General features: G+C 43.2%; 1 protein-coding gene across 1 annotated transcript in view; it reads right to left on the reverse strand.

The window, feature by feature from the left end:
* slc12a5a (solute carrier family 12 member 5a) overlaps positions 1-20,113 on the reverse strand; it is a 175,100-nt gene that overhangs the window by 13,303 nt on the left and 141,684 nt on the right. Inside the window, exons 9-19 of the mRNA XM_042324822.1 lie at positions 19,363-19,530; positions 18,859-18,957; positions 18,314-18,371; positions 17,844-18,018; positions 16,415-16,533; positions 15,787-15,885; positions 11,754-11,873; positions 11,204-11,308; positions 10,454-10,622; positions 2,257-2,452; positions 1,781-1,950 (exon numbers count right to left, since the gene is read on the reverse strand). Coding sequence (XP_042180756.1) covers positions 1,781-1,950; positions 2,257-2,452; positions 10,454-10,622; positions 11,204-11,308; positions 11,754-11,873; positions 15,787-15,885; positions 16,415-16,533; positions 17,844-18,018; positions 18,314-18,371; positions 18,859-18,957; positions 19,363-19,530 — 1,478 coding nt within the window. The remainder of the gene's footprint in view (positions 1-1,780; positions 1,951-2,256; positions 2,453-10,453; positions 10,623-11,203; positions 11,309-11,753; positions 11,874-15,786; positions 15,886-16,414; positions 16,534-17,843; positions 18,019-18,313; positions 18,372-18,858; positions 18,958-19,362; positions 19,531-20,113) is intronic.

The following is a 20,113-nucleotide window of genomic DNA, read 5'->3' on the forward strand; positions in this document are numbered from 1 at the left end:
CAGACGCCCACCCGGACCCTCCCTATTGTTTTGAGGTGCGTTCGGGAGTCCGCACCTTAGGGGGGTTCTGTCACGCCCTGGTCAAAGTATTTTGTGTTTATCTTTATGTATTTGGTCAGGCCAGGGTGTGGCATGGGGTTTTTGTAATTGTGGTGTGTTTGTCTTGGGGTTTTGGTGGTGGTATTGGGATTGTAGCTTAGTGGGTTGTCTAGCAAGGTCTATGGCTGTCTGGAGTGGTTCTCAATCAGAGGCAGGTGCTTATCGTTGTCTCTGATTGGGAACCATATTTAGGCAGCCATATTCTTTGAGTTTGTCGTGGGTGATTGTCCTTAGTGTCCTATGTGTACTCGTTGTTAGTTTGCACCAGATAGGCTGTTTCGGTTTCGTTTATTGTTTTTTTATAAGTTCGTGTTTCTTTGTTTATATTAAACATGGATCGCAATCGACACGCTGCAGTTTGGTCCGACTCTCTTTCATCACCACTAGAAAACCGTTACACCTGTCCTCTTATAGCTTCTCTCACCAGCCTCTGATAACCATGTTGATTAGTTAATGCACTGATGAATGCTCTGCACCATCGTTTTTAAATTTGTTTGTTCAATACATTTATTGGCATTTTTTAAATATTTTTACAATTTAACAATCATCATAATATGACACAGACAATTCCTCGTTATTCCTTCCACCTACACAAAACACCATGCTACATGGGGGCACATTGTGCAAAACCCTCCCCAACACAGGAACACCCCCCTCCCTCCCCTCTACCGGTATTAGCTTCACTTATTATCAACAAAAAAAAGAAACAGAATGACCTTCACATTCCATGCTAGAAAATAAATGATTCAACGCAAAAAAAAAATATAATAATAGATTCATGAAGAAAGTAGTTATGAGGCAGCTAAGGTGACAAACTGCTGAAAGTCCCCCCAGACATCAGGAAATTCAAAGGGTTTATTACATCAATTGTATTTTTTCAGATGGAATACAGGAAGATAGTTCTTTTAGCCACATCTGCTTGCTTGGCGGAATGTCACTCTTCCATATAATAGCTGTGCGTTTATTGGCTGCAATGACTGCCAATTTAATGAATCTGGTTTTGCTACAAATGTTAACTGGTAGAACAGAATCATCTCCAAGAAGTATAAGGGAAGGATGCCCATTGTTTTTTACCTGTTCATTGCACTTTACTATATAACTGAGTGCATGATTAGTTATACACTGAGTATAGAACCCATTAAGAACACCTGCTCTTTCAATGACAGACTGACCAGGTGAAAGCTACGATCCCTTATTGATGTCACCTGTTAAATCCACTTCAATCAGTGTCGATGAAGGGGTGGAGACAGGTTAAAGAAGGATTTTTAAGCCATGATACAATTGAGACATGGATTGTGTATTTGTGTGCCATTCAGAGGGTGAATGGGAAAGACTAAATATTTAAGTGCCTTTGAACGGGGTATGGGTAGTAGGTGCCAGGTGCACCAGTTTGTGTCAAAAACTGCTGGGTTTTTCATGCTCAACAGTTTCCCTTGTGAATCAAGAATGGTCCACCACCCAAAGGACATCCAGCCAACTTAACACAACTGTGGGAAGCTTTGGAGTCAACATGGGCCAGCATCCATGTGGAAGCTTTCGGCACCTTGTAGAGTCCATGCCCCAACGAATTAAGGCTGCTCTGAGGGAAAAAGGGGGGGGTTCAACTCAATATTAGGAAGGTAAAACATGGCCAAAGCAATGTGACCCATGTCTCAGGGAGGTCGTGTGGTGGGCAGCCTACCTTGTGCTGCCGCAGAAGGAAGGGCAGCAGCATCAGCATGCCTCCATCGTGGACGATCCACCACACGTCGATGTGGCCCTCGGAGAAGCGCTCTCCATTGGAAGGGAAGGCAGCGATGTTCTTGGGCACCAGCAGGGCCAGGTGGGCGGCAGTGGTCTCCCTAACCAGCTCTACAGAATGGAGTGGGGGAGGGGTTCAGCTAATATGAGTCTGATCATCACTCAAAAACCTTTATGGAAAATCTACTTCATCCTGTATGATTTATCTATAACCTCCTCCAAAGATCCAGATTTTTTCAATCCAACAGACAGATCTGATTACCAAAATTACTCAGAATTTACTTAGAAATGTAAAATGGTAATTAGACAGTAATAACCTAACGAGTGTTTTTGTTTTTCATATCCCTTTACTTCCTTTACCACCCCCACCCCCCCATTTCAATTGGCCATTCATTGTTGACCCCCTCTGTGACCCACCAATGAAATCTCTCCAGGTCTGTAGGTCATCGGCCTGCTTCCAGTTGCGCGGCCAGCTGACCAGCACCGTGTTGTGCATGAGGCCGCCCAGCCCGCTAGCCTGGAGCAGGTGGGAGGTGGCGTCGCGCATGTTGGACGAGATGGTGACCTGGCAGAAGCCTTTCACCTTCTCTGTCTCCATCAGCTTACGCAGAGACTGGAGCAGGGAATGGGGGTGGGTAGAGGGAGGGAGCGGAGAGGGAGATGGGAGTGAGAAAGAGAAAGAATGGAGGAAGAGAGAGCGAGTGGGAGGGGTAAGGAGGAAGAGGGAGTAAGGTTTCTGGAACCAACTAAGCCACAGAGCCCTGCATGACATCTCAATCAAATTGTATTGGTCACACACACACATATTTAGCAGATGTTATTGGTCACATACACATATTTAGCAGATGTTATTGGTCACACACACATATTTAGCAGATGTTATTGGTCACATACACATATTTAGCAGATGTTATTGGTCACACACACATATTTAGCAGATGTTATTGGTCACATACACATATTTAGCAGATGTTATTGGTCACATACACATATTTAGCAGATGTTATTGGTCACATACACATATTTAGCAGATGTTATCGCAGGTGTAGCAAAATGCTTTAATGTTTCTAGCTCCAACAGTGCAGTAATACCAATACAATACAATACATACAAATCCCCAAAATCTAAAGAAAGAAATGAAGAAATATCAGAATGAGCAATGTTAGAGTATATTAGTGTATTCAGAAAGTATTCATACCCCTTGACTTATTCCACATTTATTTGTGCTGAATTAAAAATGTATTAAATATTTTTTTCTCTCATCCATCTACACACAATACCTCATAATGACAAAGTGATAACATGATTTCAGAAATATTTGACAATTTATTGAAAATGAAATACAGAAATATCCAATCCATGTTAGAACCACGTTTAGAGCTGTGAGTCTTTCTGGCTACGTCTCTAAGAGCTTTGATCACCTGGACTGTACAATATTTTCTGATTATTCATTTTTTAATTCTTCAAGCTCAGTCAAGTTGGTTGTTGATCATTGCTAGACAGCCATTTTCAAGTCTTGCCATAGATTTTCAAGTCGATTTAAGTCAAAACTGTGTTACGTTCCCCAGTTTATGTGTTGTAGTTTGTGTATTTGCATGTGTTTTATTTCAGGAAATGGCTTCCTGAAATCCCTCAAGCAGCTGATTGGTCGACTCCATGGCTAATTGGAGAGCTGACCCCGCCCCCTCGTCAAGACGCAGCTGTCTCCAATTACCCATTCCTTCTGAAGCTATATAAAAGCCAGTGTTCTGTTCAGGAGAGAGAGATTTAGAGGTTGATTTTGCTAGAGGTTGATTTTGCTAGAGGTTGATTTTGCTAGAGGTTGATTTTGCTAGAGGTTGATTTTGCTAGAGGTTGATTTTGCTAGAGGTTGATTTTGCTAGAGGTTGATTTTGCTAGAGGTTGATTTTGCTAGAGGTTGATTTTGCTAGAGGTTGATTTTGCTGGAGGTTGATTTTGCTAGAGGTTGATTTTGCTAGAGGTTGATTTTGCTAGAGGTTGATTTTGCTAGAGGTTGATTTTGCTAGAGGTTGATTTTGCTAGAGGTTGATTTTGCTGGAGGTTGATTTTGCTGGAGGTTGATTTTGCTGGAGGTTGATTTTGCTGGAGGTTGATTTTGCTGGAGGTTGATTTTGCTGGAGGTTGATTTTGCTGGAGGTTGATTTTGCTGGGAGGTCATTGCAGAGAATTTGCTAGAAGGTCATTGCAGAGAGATTTTGATAGAGGTTGATTTTCTGGGAGGTCATTGCAGAGAGACTTTCTGGGAGATCATTGCAGAGATTTTGCTAGAGAGATTTGTTAGAGATTTGGAGGTAGGGATTGCTGAGATTTTGCTAGGGGTTGATTCTGCTGGGAGGTCATTGCAGAGAGTTGGTATGTTCTGTGAGTTTGTTGCTCAGAGCTTATTTGATGTCCTTTTGTTTCTTAGTTTCTTTGTGAAATTGTTTAATATTCTGTTTCATTTGTTCCCAGGGGAGAAGGGGAAGGCACCTTGGAAGTGCTTAGGCAAGAGGCCCGCGGGCATACATATACCCGTAGTATATTCACTGTCTAGGCACACTAGGTAAGACCTGGGCGGACCACCCCCTGTATTTTGGTTAGGGCACCAGGTGGTGCTAAATTAGGTAAGTAGTGGGTAGGTAGGTAAGATAAAAAGGGGGGGGCTTTGAGATTTACTTTCTTTGCTTTGGTTCCGTCCAGCCCCTTTTCCCCATATTACCGTGTAAAGGAATAAAGTCCTTGTAAACGTTACCACATTCTGCCTGTTGTCATTCTTTCTCGCACCTACAGTCCATACCTTTTTTCACTTCACAGAGAGTTGTAGCAGGGTGTTGCGTTCCCTCTTCATAGAGGCGTGCGTAACAAACTGTAACTAGGCCACTCAGGAACATTCAATGTCTTGGTAAAGAGTTTGCCTTGTGAATGACTACCTCATCTACCTCATTTGCCTTGTGTTTTAGGTTATTGTCCTGCTGAAAGGTGACTAGGTCTCTCAGTGTCAATTGGAAAGCAGACTGAACCAGGTTTTCCTCTAGGATTTTAACCTGTGCTTAACTCTACTTCGTTGCTTTTTATCCTAAAACTCCCTAGTCCTTGCCTATGACAAGCATACCCATAACATGATGCCACCACCATGCTTGAAAATATGGAGTGGTACTCAGTGATGTTGGCTCATTCATCCCCCCTCTCCCCTGTAACTATTCCCCAGGTCGTTGCTGCAAATGAGAACGTGTTCTCAGTCAACTTACCTGGTAAAATAACAGATGAATGAATAAAAAAAAATGTCTTGGATTTTCCCCAAACATAACGCTCTGTATTCAGGAGAAAGTTAATTTCTTGACCAATTTTTCATTTGTACTTTTTGCCGTATTGGAATATTTGTATTCTGTACAGGCTTCCTCCTTTTCACTCTGTCAATTAAGGATAGTATTTTGGAGAAACTACAATGTTGATACATCCTCAGTTTTCTCCTATAAACTCGGTTACTGTTTTAAAGTCACCATTGGTCTCATGGTGAAATCCCATGAGTGGTTTCCTTGCTCTCGGGCAACTGAGTTAGGAAAGACACTTCTATGTAGTGACTGGGTGTATTGATAGTGTAATTATTAACTTCACCATGCTCAAAGGGATATTCAATGTCTGATTTTTTTCCTTTTTGTACCCATGTACGAATAGGTGCCCTTTGCGAGACATTGAAAAACCTTCCTGGTCTTTATGGTTGAATCTGTTTGAAATTCACTGCTCGACTGAGGGACCTTATAGATAATTGTATGTGTGGGGTACAGAGATGATTTGAGTCATTCAAAAATCATGTTAAACACTATTGCACACAGTCCATGCAACTTATTATGAGAATTGTTAAGCATATTTTTACTCCTGAATTTTTTTAGGCTTGCCATAAAGGTGTTGAATGCATATTGACTCAATTTAAACCTTTACAGTGCATTCGGAAAGTATTCAGACCTCTTGACTTTTTCCCCTCAATCTACACATAATGACAAAGCAAAAATAGGTTTAGTATGGGTGAAACGGTTCACAAAACTCACGGTTCGGTACGGTTTCGATGCATCGACAAGATTAGTACCTGAGAAATATGTAATTTTGTATTTAGATTTTCCATTTATAATAGTAAACGTGGGCTGCTTAAATTCCCAGGAACAAAAAACAGCAGTGCCTGCCTTATAACATGAAATAAAATAGTAATTGAGAACAGAGCTTCAACAAGAGCGCATAGTCCAGCATCATATATCAACATTAAGTCACATAGCAGTGCCTTAAACAAAATAGGACCACTTGAGACTGGTTACTTGAACAAAAATTACAAATAAAAACATTTTTATCAGATTTTCAAGTTTTTCTTTAAGAAGATTAGTCTATCCACATGATCTGCAGTGAGCACAGATCGGCTTGCTGTGACAATGCCAGCCGCTGTGGAGAATACCCTCTCGCTAGGGACAGAGGACACAGACAGGTAGCTGTGGAGAATACCCTCTCGCTAGGGACAGAGGTCCCAGACACAGACAGGTAGCTGTGGAGAATACCCTCTCGCTAGGGACAGAGGTCCCAGACACAGCCAGGTAGCTGTGACAATGCCAGCCGCTGTGGAGAATACCCTCTCGCTAGGGACAGAGGTCCCAGACACAGACAGGTAGCTGTGGAGAATACCCTCGCTAGGGACCGAGGACACAGACAGGTAGCTGTGGAGAATACCCTCTCGCTAGGGACAGAGGTCCCAGACACAGACAGGTAGCTGTGGAGAATACCCTCTCGCTAGGGACCGAGGACACAGACAGGTAGCTGTGGAGAATACCCTCTCGCTAGGGACAGAGGTCCCAGACACAGCCAGGTAGCTGTGACAATGTCAGCCGCTGTGGAGAATACCCTCTCGCTAGGGACAGAGGACACAGACAGGTAGCTGTGGAGAATACCCTCTCGCTAGGGACAGAGGTCCCAGACACAGACAGGTAGCTGTGGAGAATACCCTCTCGCTAGGGACCGAGGTCCCAGACACAGCCAGGTAGCAGTGACAATGCCAGCCGCTGTGGAGAATACTCTCTCGCTAGGGACAAAGGTCCCAGACACAGCCAGGTAGCTGTGGAGAATACCCTCTCGCTTGGGACCGAGGTCCCAGACACAGCCAGGTAGCAGTGACAATGCCAGCCGCTGTGGAGAATACCCTCTCGCTAGGGACAGAGGTCCCAGACACAGCCAGGTAGCTGTGACAATGCCAGCCGCTGTGGAGAATACCCTCTCGCTAGGGACAAAGGTCCCAGACACAGCCAGGTAGCAGTGACAATGCCAGCCGCTGTGGAGAATACCCTCTCGCTAGGGACAAAGGTCCCAGACACAGCCAGGTAGCACCTTGCTAACATGGCACCATGTAAATGGATCAGCATCCAGGGGAATACAGTCCACTTCCCTGTATGAGGTCACCTCTTCCTCTATGACCTTGACCTTTGACTTGGTTCCCTGCTCCTGGGTGGTGAACAACTCTGGACGAGAACCCCTGTCGTCTGCCGTCTCTGGAGAGGGGTTGGCTCCTGTGGTATCTGTGGCTTGACCCTGCAGAATTAAATTAGATGAAAATTACTATCTCTGAGGTGGCTTTAAAAATATAATTTGTTGTTGAAAATATATATCAGATACTATTATGATAATTACAATTATTACGTCATAATTAATTGTTAAATCACTAATTAATAATATAATAAATGTCACATTAACAAAATAAATACAATACCTGTTGTATACTGGTCACAATCTCTGCTGTGAGTTCATTGTGACTCTCAGACGAGCAGCAGCATCCAGGTGTAGCAGGGACTTGAACCGGGGGTCCGAAGAGGTGCTCTTGTGTCAGAAGTCTTGGACACCAGGGTCAGCATATCTAGGCTCCAGATTAACTCTGATAGCAGTCTTTACATCCCTTACTGTGGGTTCATCTTCATCAGATGCCACCATTGATTTCAGAATCATTGTTTTCATAGGCAGGACCATGGAAACTAATGGAATGCTCTCAGTGCATCTCAGTGTTGTGACTGTTTTGAGAGGTTTTCACACTTTGATAACTTCCTCTGCTAGTCTCATGTCATTTTCAGACAAAGTCACAATATCTTTGAAATTCTTCCTCACAGCTTGATCAGTCAGTGTAGGACTCATCGCAACTTTCTGCTCAAGGTATCTCTCAACCATGTCATGGCTTGAATTCCATCTAGTAGGGACATCTTGGATTAGTTTGTGGTTTGGCAGCTCCAGCATCTCCTGTTGTGTCTTGAAAACATGTTCAGCAGTTGTGCTTTTATGACAGAAAGATACCACCTTCCTCATCTTTGCTAGGAGGCGAGATAATGGATTCACTGACATTGCTTTTTGAGATGCTAGATGAATAACGTGAGCAAAGCATCCTATCTGTTGCCCCAATCCAGCTAGAGCAACTGCATTTACAATGTTTCTAGTTGTCAGTGGTCACAGTAATCGTTACATCATCCCTCTCCAACTTCCACACTGCAACTACTTCCCTTAGCTCCTCCCCCAGGTTTACACTGGTTTGATTACTCTCAATGGGACGTGTTTGAAACACATGGCTTTTAATCTCCCACTCTGCCATAATGAAATGAGCCCTTACAGTAAGGTAGCTCTCTGTAGCTCTAGACGTCCAACTGTCTGTTGTTAGGCGCAACAGACCGCGTTTCTGACAACTCGCTCTCAAGTAGTTCTTTAGTTTTTTTGTATAATGCAGGTATTAATGTCTGGGCGAAATGTGTGCGGGAAGGAATAGTGAATAGCTCGACCACTTTAAACATGTTTCTGAACCCCGCATTCTCTACCACAGAGAAGGGTCTCATATCTGCCGCTAGGAATTTTGCTATGGCTGCGTTGATTTATTTATCCCTACCGGAGTCATATTGTTGCCTGAAGGCTGTGGGGAGAAGTGGTTGCCTGAAGGCTGTGGGGGGAAGTGGTTGCCTGAAGGCTGTGGGGAGAAGTGGTTGCCTGAAGGCTGTGGGGAGAAGTGGTTGCCTGAAGGCTGTGGGGAGAAGTGGTTGCCTGAAGGCTGTGGGGAGAAGTGGTTGCCTGAAGGCTGTGGGGAGAAGTGGTTGCCTGAAGGCTGTGGGGGGAAGTGGTTGCCGTTTCATTTTGTTCGCCTAGTCCCACCGATTGGCTTTCTGGGGTGATGTCGGCGCAGATGAGTAGTCATGTTACTCGTATTGCCACTCGAACAGGCTATCAGCAATGAACATGTTGTAGATGTTATGTCCACCACTCGTTGGCAATCCCAGTTATAGTTTACAGGGAAACCAAAAATATTCCCAGACGGCAGACCTGAATGATACTGGGGCGTCTTCTAGTTCTGGCTCGCCAATGCTTGCCGTGTTGCTCCTTAGCATTTAGCTAACTGCTAATTCCTTCATAAACTAATTGCTGCTACGACTGTCTCTCAGATCTGTTCCTTCATAAACTAATTGCTGCTACTGTCTCTCAGATCTGTTCTCACTGGAGTGAGATAACTAATGAGCGGAGCCGCATGCAGCTATGAGACAAAACATATATTTTTTAAAGACAACTTTATGACTATGTGGATATTTTGCCCACGTTAATTTATACGCCATCGGTTTATGCAATAATATATATTTTTTACAATGAAATATATATATATATGATTAATGTATTGTTCGGTTTGCAGTGCGTACCCAACCGTGCACTGTGGTCCCTGTAGCGAACGGTTCAATACGAATACATGTACCGATTCACCATTAGTTTTAGAAAAAAACTGCCCTTGATGACAACGACTTGCCCAGCAGGTGAAGGCTGAGATAAAGGTGAAATGGACACTGACTGTAGGTACGGCTTAATTCTAAGTGCTAGAGTGGACACTGGAACAGCGATCAAAGATTAGTGCTGTTTGTGTGATATGTATGGGCGCAAAATGACAAACTCTGTTATACACATGCACTGTGGGGGTGGCAGGGTAGCCTAGTGGTTAGAGCGTTGGCCTAGTAACCGGAAGGTTGCAAGTTCAAACCCCCGAGCTGATAAGGTCGTTCTGTCGTTCTGCCCCTGAACAGGCAGTTAACCCACTGTTCCTAGGCCGTCATTGAAAGTAAGAATTTGTTTCAATTTGATTGGCCTAGTTAAATAAAGATAAAATAAGCCTTAAACCTGTACATTTCCACTGTCTGTTTCTCTCGTGTAAGAAGAAGCCTTTGTTTTCCCTCTCTTGTTTCTGAGTAACTTGGTCACACGGCCAAAGACAAAAGAGCCTCTGAGACTGTCCACAGTTTTTGATCCATCCCGTTCTTTTCCTTTCAAGGACACAGCTGTGTGGAGATATGAAAAGAACGGAGGCTAGTTTGAGCAGCAGCAACAATTCTACCAGCAGAAAGGAGTAACAGAAGTGCTGTTATCACCTGTTTGTTCACTATGTTCACACCATGATCTCACACACCTGTTAAACTGCCACGTACACAGAGGTTGCATTTTCTTTGTTGGTCTCTGCACTGTTAAGTGGATTGTTAACCAGCTCCAGATTTGCAAATCTAATTGCAGTGGGATTTTTTTTATTAGAATTTCCACGACCTATGCAGTGGGATGCCATGGGATCTGCCTGGTATCTAACCTGCTCTGCCCGCTGGGCCTGGGGGTGGTTCTCCAGATAGGTGCCCGCCAAGGCAGTGCCCACGATGGTCAGCCCTTTGCCTGCTTTCAGCTGGTTGGTCAGGGAGAGCAGACGAGGCTGCTCCACATTCTGCTCCACGTCTGTACTGACCAACACCAGCAGCTGAGGCCTGGAGGGAGAGAGAAGGAGGGACACAAAGAAAGGAAAGAGGGAAGGAAGGAATAAGAGAAAGGGTTTCAACGTGTTGCTTTGGCAATGTACAAATATATTTATATACACACTTCTGTCATGCCAGTAAAACATTTTGAATTGAATTTAAAAAAAAGTGCAGCTCAGAGATGAAAAACAGAGAGAGATAGAGCAAGGTGACAGAGAGAAAGAAAGAAGGTATCGTAGAGGTGAGAAAGACAGAAAATAAGTTAAATAAAAAGAGAGAGTGACACAGAGAGAGAGACACAGAGAGAGAGAGACAGGGAGACAGAGAGACACAGAGAGAGAGAGAGACACAGAGAGAGAGCGAGACAGAGAGAGAGAGACAGAGAGACAGAGAGAGAGAGTGTGCGCACTGAGGATATCACAAGTACGTCTGAAAAACAATTATCTACTGTTACTGCTGCAAGCAGCTTGAAACTAGAGATGAATGAAACGAAATGCTCAACATGCACAGACTTGTTGTTTATTTTCATGTTACTTATGTAGCTGATACACAAATGTGCCTGTGTAGCTTATTTGTTTGTGTGTGAATCTCACCTCCAGTTCTTGGTGTGCGGAGGCCCCTCCTCCAGTCTCATCAGAGCGTATCGGGCGGCGCTGAGAGAAATGCCTCGTATCCCATCACCCCACTCTTTCTCCGCCCTGCCACACAGACACATGAGGTTATATCATTCAATCATACATAGTAAGTTATTTTTACATCATGATCTATAACTCTGTTATTTCATGTCTATGACAAATTCAAATGCCAAAGTTATAACATTGTTATTCAGCCAAATACACAGGCTTCTAACACATCTAAATATCAAGCTTATTTTCACTGCCAGGTAGGCTATTTAAAATCACTTAAAACATCCGCCCGGGAAGCATCGTTGACTCACATCGTTGAAACACTTTAATGCATATTTTCCCACAGACAGAATTTATACTCTGTTTTCAACCAAGCTTTCCCACCAAGCCATGTCATTGGAACCCAAGACATTGTCTCAGCACAAGCCATAACACTAAACTGTTCAAACCATACATTTCCCCCGTAATGGGACCGCCTGAATGGTGGCTGATAGAACACAGGCAGCTCTTCACTCACCCGCGGAACTCAATATACTTGTAGATACTGCCAGCGATCACCATGGCGACGATGGCGTAGAACCAGGAACAGATGAACATGAGTGAGAGACACAGACTCATACCCAGGAAGGACAGGGCCCTGCAGAGAGACAGAGAGAGAGGAGGAGACATTAGAGACAGAGAAAGAGAGAGGAGGAGACACTAGAGACAGAGAGAGAGGAGGAGACACTAGAGACAGAGAGAGAGGAGGAGACATTAAAGACAGAGAAAGAGAGAGGAGGAGACATTAGAGACAGAGAGAGAGGGAGGAGACATTAGAGACAGAGAGAGAGGGCGAGAGAGGATACATTAGAGACAGAGAGAGGAGGAGACATTAGAGACAGAGAAAGAGAGAGGAGGAGACACTAGAGACAGAGAGAGAGGAGGAGACATTAAAGACAGAGAGAGAGAGGAGACATTAGAGACAGAGAGAGAGGAGACAGAGAGAGAGAGAAGAGGAGATATTAGAGACAGAGAGAGGAGTAGATATTAGAGACAGAGAGAGAGGATACATTAGAGACAGAGAGAGAGGAGAAGACATTAAAGACAGAGAAAGAGGAGGAGACAGAGACAGAGAGAGAGAGGAGAAAGAGAGAGAAGAGGAGATATTAGAGACAGAGAGAGGAGTAGATATTAGAGACAGAGAGAGAGTCAGAGTCCTTTAGCCATTTGTACATTGTTAGAACACTGTATATATATATAATATGACATTTGTAATGTCTTTACTGTTTTGAAACTTCTGTATGTGTAATGTTTACTGTTAATTTTTGTTGTTTTTCACTTTATATATTCACTTTGTATGTTGTCTACCTCACTTGCTTTGGCAATGTTAACACATGTTTCCCATGCCAATAAAGCCCTTGAATTGAATTGAATTGAATTGAATTGAGAGAGGAGGAGACATTAGAGACAGAGAGAGGAGGAGACATTAGAGTCAGAGAGAGATTGGCTTTTTACCAAATTACCGTACAACAGACCATGTATTCACCCTGCACACCCTAATTGACAACCAAACAAAGGCACAGTCTTCTCATGCTTTGTTGATTTCAAAAAAGCCTTCGACTCAATTTGGCATGAGGGTCTGCTATACAAACTGATGGAAAGTGGTGTTGGGGGTAAAACATACGACATTATAAAATCCATGTACACAAACAACAAGTGTGCGGTTAAAATTGGCAAAAAACACACACATTTCTTCACACAGGGTCGTGGGGTGAGACATGGATGCAGCTTAAGCCCCACCCTCTTCAACATATATATATCAACGAATTGGCGCGGGCACTAGAAAAGTCTGCAGCACCCGGCCTCACCCTACTAGAATCCGAAGTCAAATGTCTGCTGTTTGCTGATGATCTGGTGCTTCTGTCACCAACCAAGGAGGGCCTACAGCAGCACCTAGATCTTATGCACAGATTCTGTCAGACCTGGGCCCTGACAGTAAATCTCAATAAGACCAAAATAATGGTTTTCCAAAAAGGTCCAGTCACCAGGACCACAAATACAAATTCCATCTAGACACTGTTGCCCTAGAGCACACAAAAAACGACACATACCTTGGCCTAAACATCAGCGCCACAGGTAACTTCCACAAAGCTGTGAACGATCTGAGAGACAAGGCAAGAAGGGCATTCTATGCCATCAAAATGAACATAAATTTCAACATACCAATTAGGATTTGGCTAAAAATACTTGAATCAGTCATAGAGCCCATTGCCCTTTATGGTTGTGAGGTCTGGGGTCCGCTCACCAACCAAGACTTCACAAAATGGGACAAACACCAAATTGAGACTCTGCATGTAGAATTCTGCCAAAATATCCTCCATGTACAACGTAGAACACCAAATAATGCATGCAGAGCAGAATTAGGCCGATACCCACTAATTATCAAAATCCAGAAAAGAGCCGTTAAATTCTATAACCACCTAAAAGGAAGCGATTCCCAAACCTTCCACAACAAAGCCATCACCTACAGAGAGATGAACCTGGAGAAGAGCCCTAAGCAAGTTGGTCCTGGGGCTCTGTTCACAAACACACCCTACAGAGCCCCAGGAAAGCAGCACAATTAGACCCAACCAAATCATGAGAAAACAAAAAGATAATTATTTCCAATGTGTCAAGTAATTAACAAAAAAAACAGAGCAAACTAGAATGCTATTTGGCCCTACACAGAGAGTACACAGCGGCAGAATACCTGACCACTGTGACTGAAGGAAAGCATTGACTATGTACAGACTCAGTGAGCATAGCCTTGCTATTGAGAAAGGCCGCCGTAGGCAGACATGGCTCTCAAGAGAAGACAGGCTATGTGCTCACTGCCCACAAAATGAGGTGGAAACTGAGCTGCACTTCCTAACCTCCTGCCCAATGTATGACCATATTAGACAGACATATTTCCCACAGATTACACAGATCCACAAAGAATTTGAAAACAAATCCAATTTTGAAAAACTCCCATATCTACTGGGTGAAATTCCACAGTGTGCCATCACAGCAGCAAGATTTGTGACCTGTTGCCATGAGAAAAGGGTAACCAGTGAAGAACACACACCATTGTAAATACAACCCATATTTATGCTTATTTATTTTATCCTGTGTCCTTTACCATTTGTACATTGTTAAAACACTGTATACATATAATATGACATTTGTAATGTCTTCATTGTTTTGAAACTTCTGTATGTGTAATGTTTACTGTTAATTTTGTATTGTTTATTTCACTTTATATACTCACTTTATATATCTATATCTATATATCTATATCTATATATTTATCTACCTCACTTGCTTTGGCAATGTTAACACATGTTTCCCATGCCAATAAAGCCCTTGAATTTAATTGAATTGAGAGAGGAGGAGACATTAAAGACAGAGAAAGAGAGAGGAGGAGACATTAGAGACAGATAGAGAGAGAGGAGGAGACATTAGAGACAGAGAGAGGAGACATTAAAGACAGAGAAAGAGAGAGGAGGAGACATTAGAGAGAGAGAGAGAGAGAGAGAGAGGAGACATTAGAGACAGAGAAAGAGAGGAGGATAAATTAGAGACAGAGAGAGACAGGAGGAGACAGAGAGAGAAGAGGAAATATTAGAGACAGAGAAAGAGAGGAGGAAATATTAGAGACAGAGAGAGGAGACATTAGAGACAGAGAGAGGAGTAGATATTAGAGACAGAGAGAGAGGAGGAGACATTAGAGACAGAGAGAGAGGAGTAGATATTAGAGACAGAGAGAGAGGAGTAGATATTAGAGACAGAGAGAGAGGAGTAGATATTAGAGACAGAGAGAGAGGAGTAGATATTAGAGACAGAGAGAGAGGAGTAGATATTAGAGACAGAGAGAGGAGGAGATATTAGAGACAGAGAGAGAGGAGGAGATATTAGAGACAGAGAGAGGAGGATACATTAGAGACAGGAGTAGATATTAGAGACAGAGAGAGAGGAGTAGATATTAGAGACAGAGAGAGAGGAGGAGATATTAGAGACAGAGAGAGAGGAGTAGATATTAGAGACAGAGAGAGGAGGATACATTAGAGACAGGAGTAGATATTAGAGACAGAGAGAGAGGAGGAGACATTAGAGACAGAGAGAGAGGAGTAGATATTAGAGACAGAGAGAGAGGAGGAGACATTAGAGACAGAGAGAGAGGAGGAGACATTAGAGACAGAGAGAGAGGAGTAGATATTAGAGACAGAGAGAGAGGAGGAGATATTAGAGACAGAGAGAGGAGTAGATATTAGAGACAGAGAGAGGAGGAGATATTAGAGACAGAGAGAGAGGAGGAGATATTAGAGACAGAGAGAGAGGAGGAGATATTAGAGACAGAGAGAGGAGGAGACATTAGAGACAGAGAGAGAGGAGGAGACATTAGAGACAGACACATGCAGACAGAACTACAATATACTGGACATACAACATCTCCTGTACATTAAACAGAATAAAAACACACACAGACACATTCAAGGCCTTTCCATCATCTCTCAGGATGCGTTGATTTGACGAGTTGTTGTGAGTCTCACCAGTGATAGTAGTTGAAACGCGGCCTCCAGTTCGGCGTCCTCAGGAGGGTTTGCAAGGCGCAGGCCAGGTTCACAAACATGTAGCACATCAGAAAGAACCTACACAAAGGAAACAACGCCTTCAGACATTACAAAAGGTGAAAGAGAGACAGCAAAGTGCCTCACAAATAAAAAATACATTTTGTCTTTATTTGGACACATTACTTGCTTATATGTTGCTTATAACCAAATGAAAACAATTCTAAGATATAAATACTAGTAAATCATTGCATTGTGTTAAGATGTTTAACTTCACCTTATCAAGTGCTGAGAAGTATTTGTCCGTTGTCAGATGTCTCTATTTTTAGGGAGCTTTAATATTGCAGATAGATTTATTGCAGATAGTTAATGTCATATGTACGGTGTCCATATTAGGACAAATCATATTAGTACAGGATGAGTGCACCCCAGCACACATGAATAGGGCCAAGAGTTGTACCTGGTCATGTGATTTCATCAGGAAAACTCTGGGCCCTAATCATAGGCTGTAAATACTAGGACCCAGAGTTTTAACTGTCCAAATAGTTATATTCTGTAACTAGGACCCATAGTTGGGGAACAACTCCTGGTCTGGCTCATAGACACTCACATGGAGAGGATAGGAGCCACTGCGTCCAGAGAGGCAATGAGGATCCCAATCTCACAGATACCCGCTGTCAGTAGCAAGGCCCAGGTGGGCTCCCCGTTGGCTTTCCCATGGCCAAACACCTGGGAGGACACATCCCACAGAGATGTTAGATGGAATAGAGATACCTGGGAGGACACATCCCACAGAGATGTTAGATGGAATAGAGATACCTGGGAGGACACATCCCACAGAGATGTTAGATGGAATAGAGATACCTGGGAGGACACATCCCACACAGATATGTTAGATGTAATAGAGATACCTGGGAGGATACATCCCACAGAGATGTTAGATGGAATAGAGATACCTGGGAGGACACATCCCACAGAGATGTTAGATGGAATAGAGATACCTGGGAGGACACATCCCACAGAGATGTTAGATGGAATAGAGATACCTGGGAGGACACATCCCACACACAGATGTTAGATGGAATAGAGATACCTGGGAGGACACATCCCACACAGAGATGTTAGATGGAATAGAGATACCTGGGAGGACACATCCCACACAGAGATGTTAGATGGAATAGAGATACCTAGGAGGACACATCCCACACAGATATGTTAGATGTAATAGAGATACCTGGGAGGACACATCCCACAGAGATGTTAGATGGAATAGAGATACCTGGGAGGACACATCCCACAGAGATGTTAGATGGAATAGAGATACCTGGGAGGACACATCCCACAGAGATGTTAGATGGAATAGAGATACATGGGAGGACACATCCCACAGATATGTTAGATGTAATAGAGATACCTGGGAGGACACATCCCACAGAGATGTTAGATGGAATAGAGATACCTGGGAGGACACATCCCACAGAGATGTTAGATGGAATAGAGATACCTGGGAGGACACATCCCACAGAGATGTTAGATGGAATAGAGATACATGGGAGGACACATCCCACACAGAGATGTTAGATGGAATAGAGATACCTGGGAGGACACATCTAACAGAGATGTTAGATGGAATAGAGATACCTGGGAGGACACATCCCACACAGAGATGTTACATGGAATACAGATTGAACTAACAGTAGTTCCTCCATTATTTCAAGGCAGGTTGAATGTGGATACTACTGAGGAGTTTGGTAGTGATCAATGTCACCTGAGACTGATATGAGATGTGTTGACAAACCAACATAACTAATGGTCCCAGATCAGTGTTAAATGCTAGAATGTTGACAGACTTATCATAACTAATAGTCCCAGATCATAACTAATGGTCCCAGATCAGTGCTAAATGCTAGAATGTTGACAGAGTTATCATAACTAATGATCCCAGATCAGTGTTAAATGCTAGAATGTTGACAGAGTTATCATAACTAATGGTCCCAGATCAGTGTTAAATGCTAGAATGTTGACAATGACAGACTGACCCGTAGAATGGGCACGACACCGTCCCTGGAGATGGCCTGCATGAGACGCGGAGCACCCGTCAAGCTCTGAAGCCCCGCCCCACAGGTGGAGAAGAAGGAGCCAATGACAATAACCCACGGGGACGGCCAGGCCAAGGTGCCAATGACCAGGTTGCCATTGACGCCCTCCCCAAACCTGAGGGAGATGGACATGACATCCAGCCAATCAGAAATGGAGAAAGCTAGGAGAGCCAATTACCAGGATCCTACTCATTAGAAACCAAACTGAAGAAAACTGACTGAAACATTGGAGGGACGACCTGGTCTAATACTGCAATTAAACGTGATCATTTTCCTTTTCCGTTGCAAAATGTTTAAAAACGTTTTCAGTTAAATGGCCTCCCTCACCAAGTACCTCAGCACTGGAAAAGGTTGACTGAGAAATATTGAAACAATTTAGCAGAAATGTGAACTTATTATCCATTACTTACTTGTCTCTAAGGACCACTCCCTCGATACAGGCACCGAACAGGATCACAGCTGACATGTCTATAAAAAGGTCACATTAAGGAAAATAGACAGACAGACAGACAGACAGACAGATCTAGCACATAGGGACATATCCTCACATATCTGTTTGATATCTGCACACTGAGTTTACAGTGCTGCAGTGAGGTAATGACGGTTCGACAGAGCGGTTATTGTTGGGTTATGTCTGATGTATTTTTATACATGATTGATTGCTTTGTCCTGTAATGGTCACTTGAGATGAAGATGAAGAGCAACATGGATATCATTCGTAACATACAGTAACAAGCTTGAGGCCATTGGCTCAATTCAATTCAACCTAACTTGTATGTATTTATGTTGGAAAGTAAAATACCAAAAGTTTTTGTATAAAATGGAGGTATTTTACTATTGACAGATAACATGTGATCCACAGCTATAAGTAGCGTGCACTAGCCCACTGACTTCAGAAGTGGACCAGTATAAGGATAGTTAAATAAAGGTTAAATAAAAAATAAAACAAGGATACACACTATTGAGGTAGTGGTGATGGCCATGATAGTGCCGATGGGGATGGACTTCTGAGCGTCGCGTAGATCTCCTGAGCGGTTTGATCCGGCCATGATCCCTGTGACACACAAGTAGAGAGGTCACTGTAGAAGGAACTCTCATTTTGTCAAATTACTACAACTGAACAACACAACAACATTATCCTTCTAATAACAAACAGCTGCTTTTTTTGTGTTGACGAAATTCTGACATCAGATGAATATTTTACTTTATCCTTTCAATCTTTCAATGAATTGATGTAAATCTCCCATAAACCCCCAGATAGAAAAACAAAACTCACAAAACAACACAAAGGCTGAACCTCAAAAGTATTTTCCCTTGATTGCTTGTGTCCTCTCTCCTCCTCGAGATTCACCTTTGGTGAATTCACCCTTTGAGGATACGAGGAATAAAAGGAAAATTACTTTTGAGAGTCAACCCTCTGTCTCTTCCTCTTTGCATCATCCACTTCCTGTCAGCTGACCTGTGACGGAGGGGAAGTAGATTCCGACCAGCAGGGTGAAGAAGCTGGTGATGTCGGCCAGGACGTAACGGTTGGAGTTGGTCAGAGTGTCATCAGGGCCCTCCACGGTCGCAATCCCCTTCTTAGCCACCAGATCCCCCTTCTCCAGGTAATTCCCAAATAGGTTCTCTGTGTGTGAGGGGGTGGGGGGAGAGGAAAAAAGAGAGGGGGGAAGGAGAAGGAAACAGGGAAAGAGGGAGGAAAGGGAGAGAGAAGGGAAGGTAAGGGAGATGAAGAGAGAGAGATTAGATACATCAATATCATTTAAAATCGCTTGACCTTAAGTTCCAGGAGAACAAGATCTTAGAGATCCAAGAGGGCTGACAGAAATTCCAAGTAAAGAAATTGTAGTATGTTTCCCGCAAGTGTGTGTAAGCATGTGTACTGTAGATACAGTGACCTGAGTCTAGGGGGACCAGAACAATACATGTTATTTATACTGTAGATACAGTGACCTGAGTCTAGGGGGACCAGAACAATACATGTTATTTGTACTGTAGATACAGTGACCTGAGTCTAGGGGGACCAGAACAATACATGTTATTTGTACTGTAGATACAGTGACCTGAGTCTAGGGGGACCAGAACAATACATGTTATTTATACTGTAGATACAGTGACCTGAGTCTAGGGGGACCAGAACAATACATGTTATTTGTACTGTAGATACAGTGACCTGAGTCTAGGGGACCAGAACAATACATGTTATTTAT

Source organism: Oncorhynchus tshawytscha, linkage group LG07, assembly GCF_018296145.1.
Source record: "Oncorhynchus tshawytscha isolate Ot180627B linkage group LG07, Otsh_v2.0, whole genome shotgun sequence".
NCBI lineage: Eukaryota > Metazoa > Chordata > Actinopteri > Salmoniformes > Salmonidae > Oncorhynchus > Oncorhynchus tshawytscha.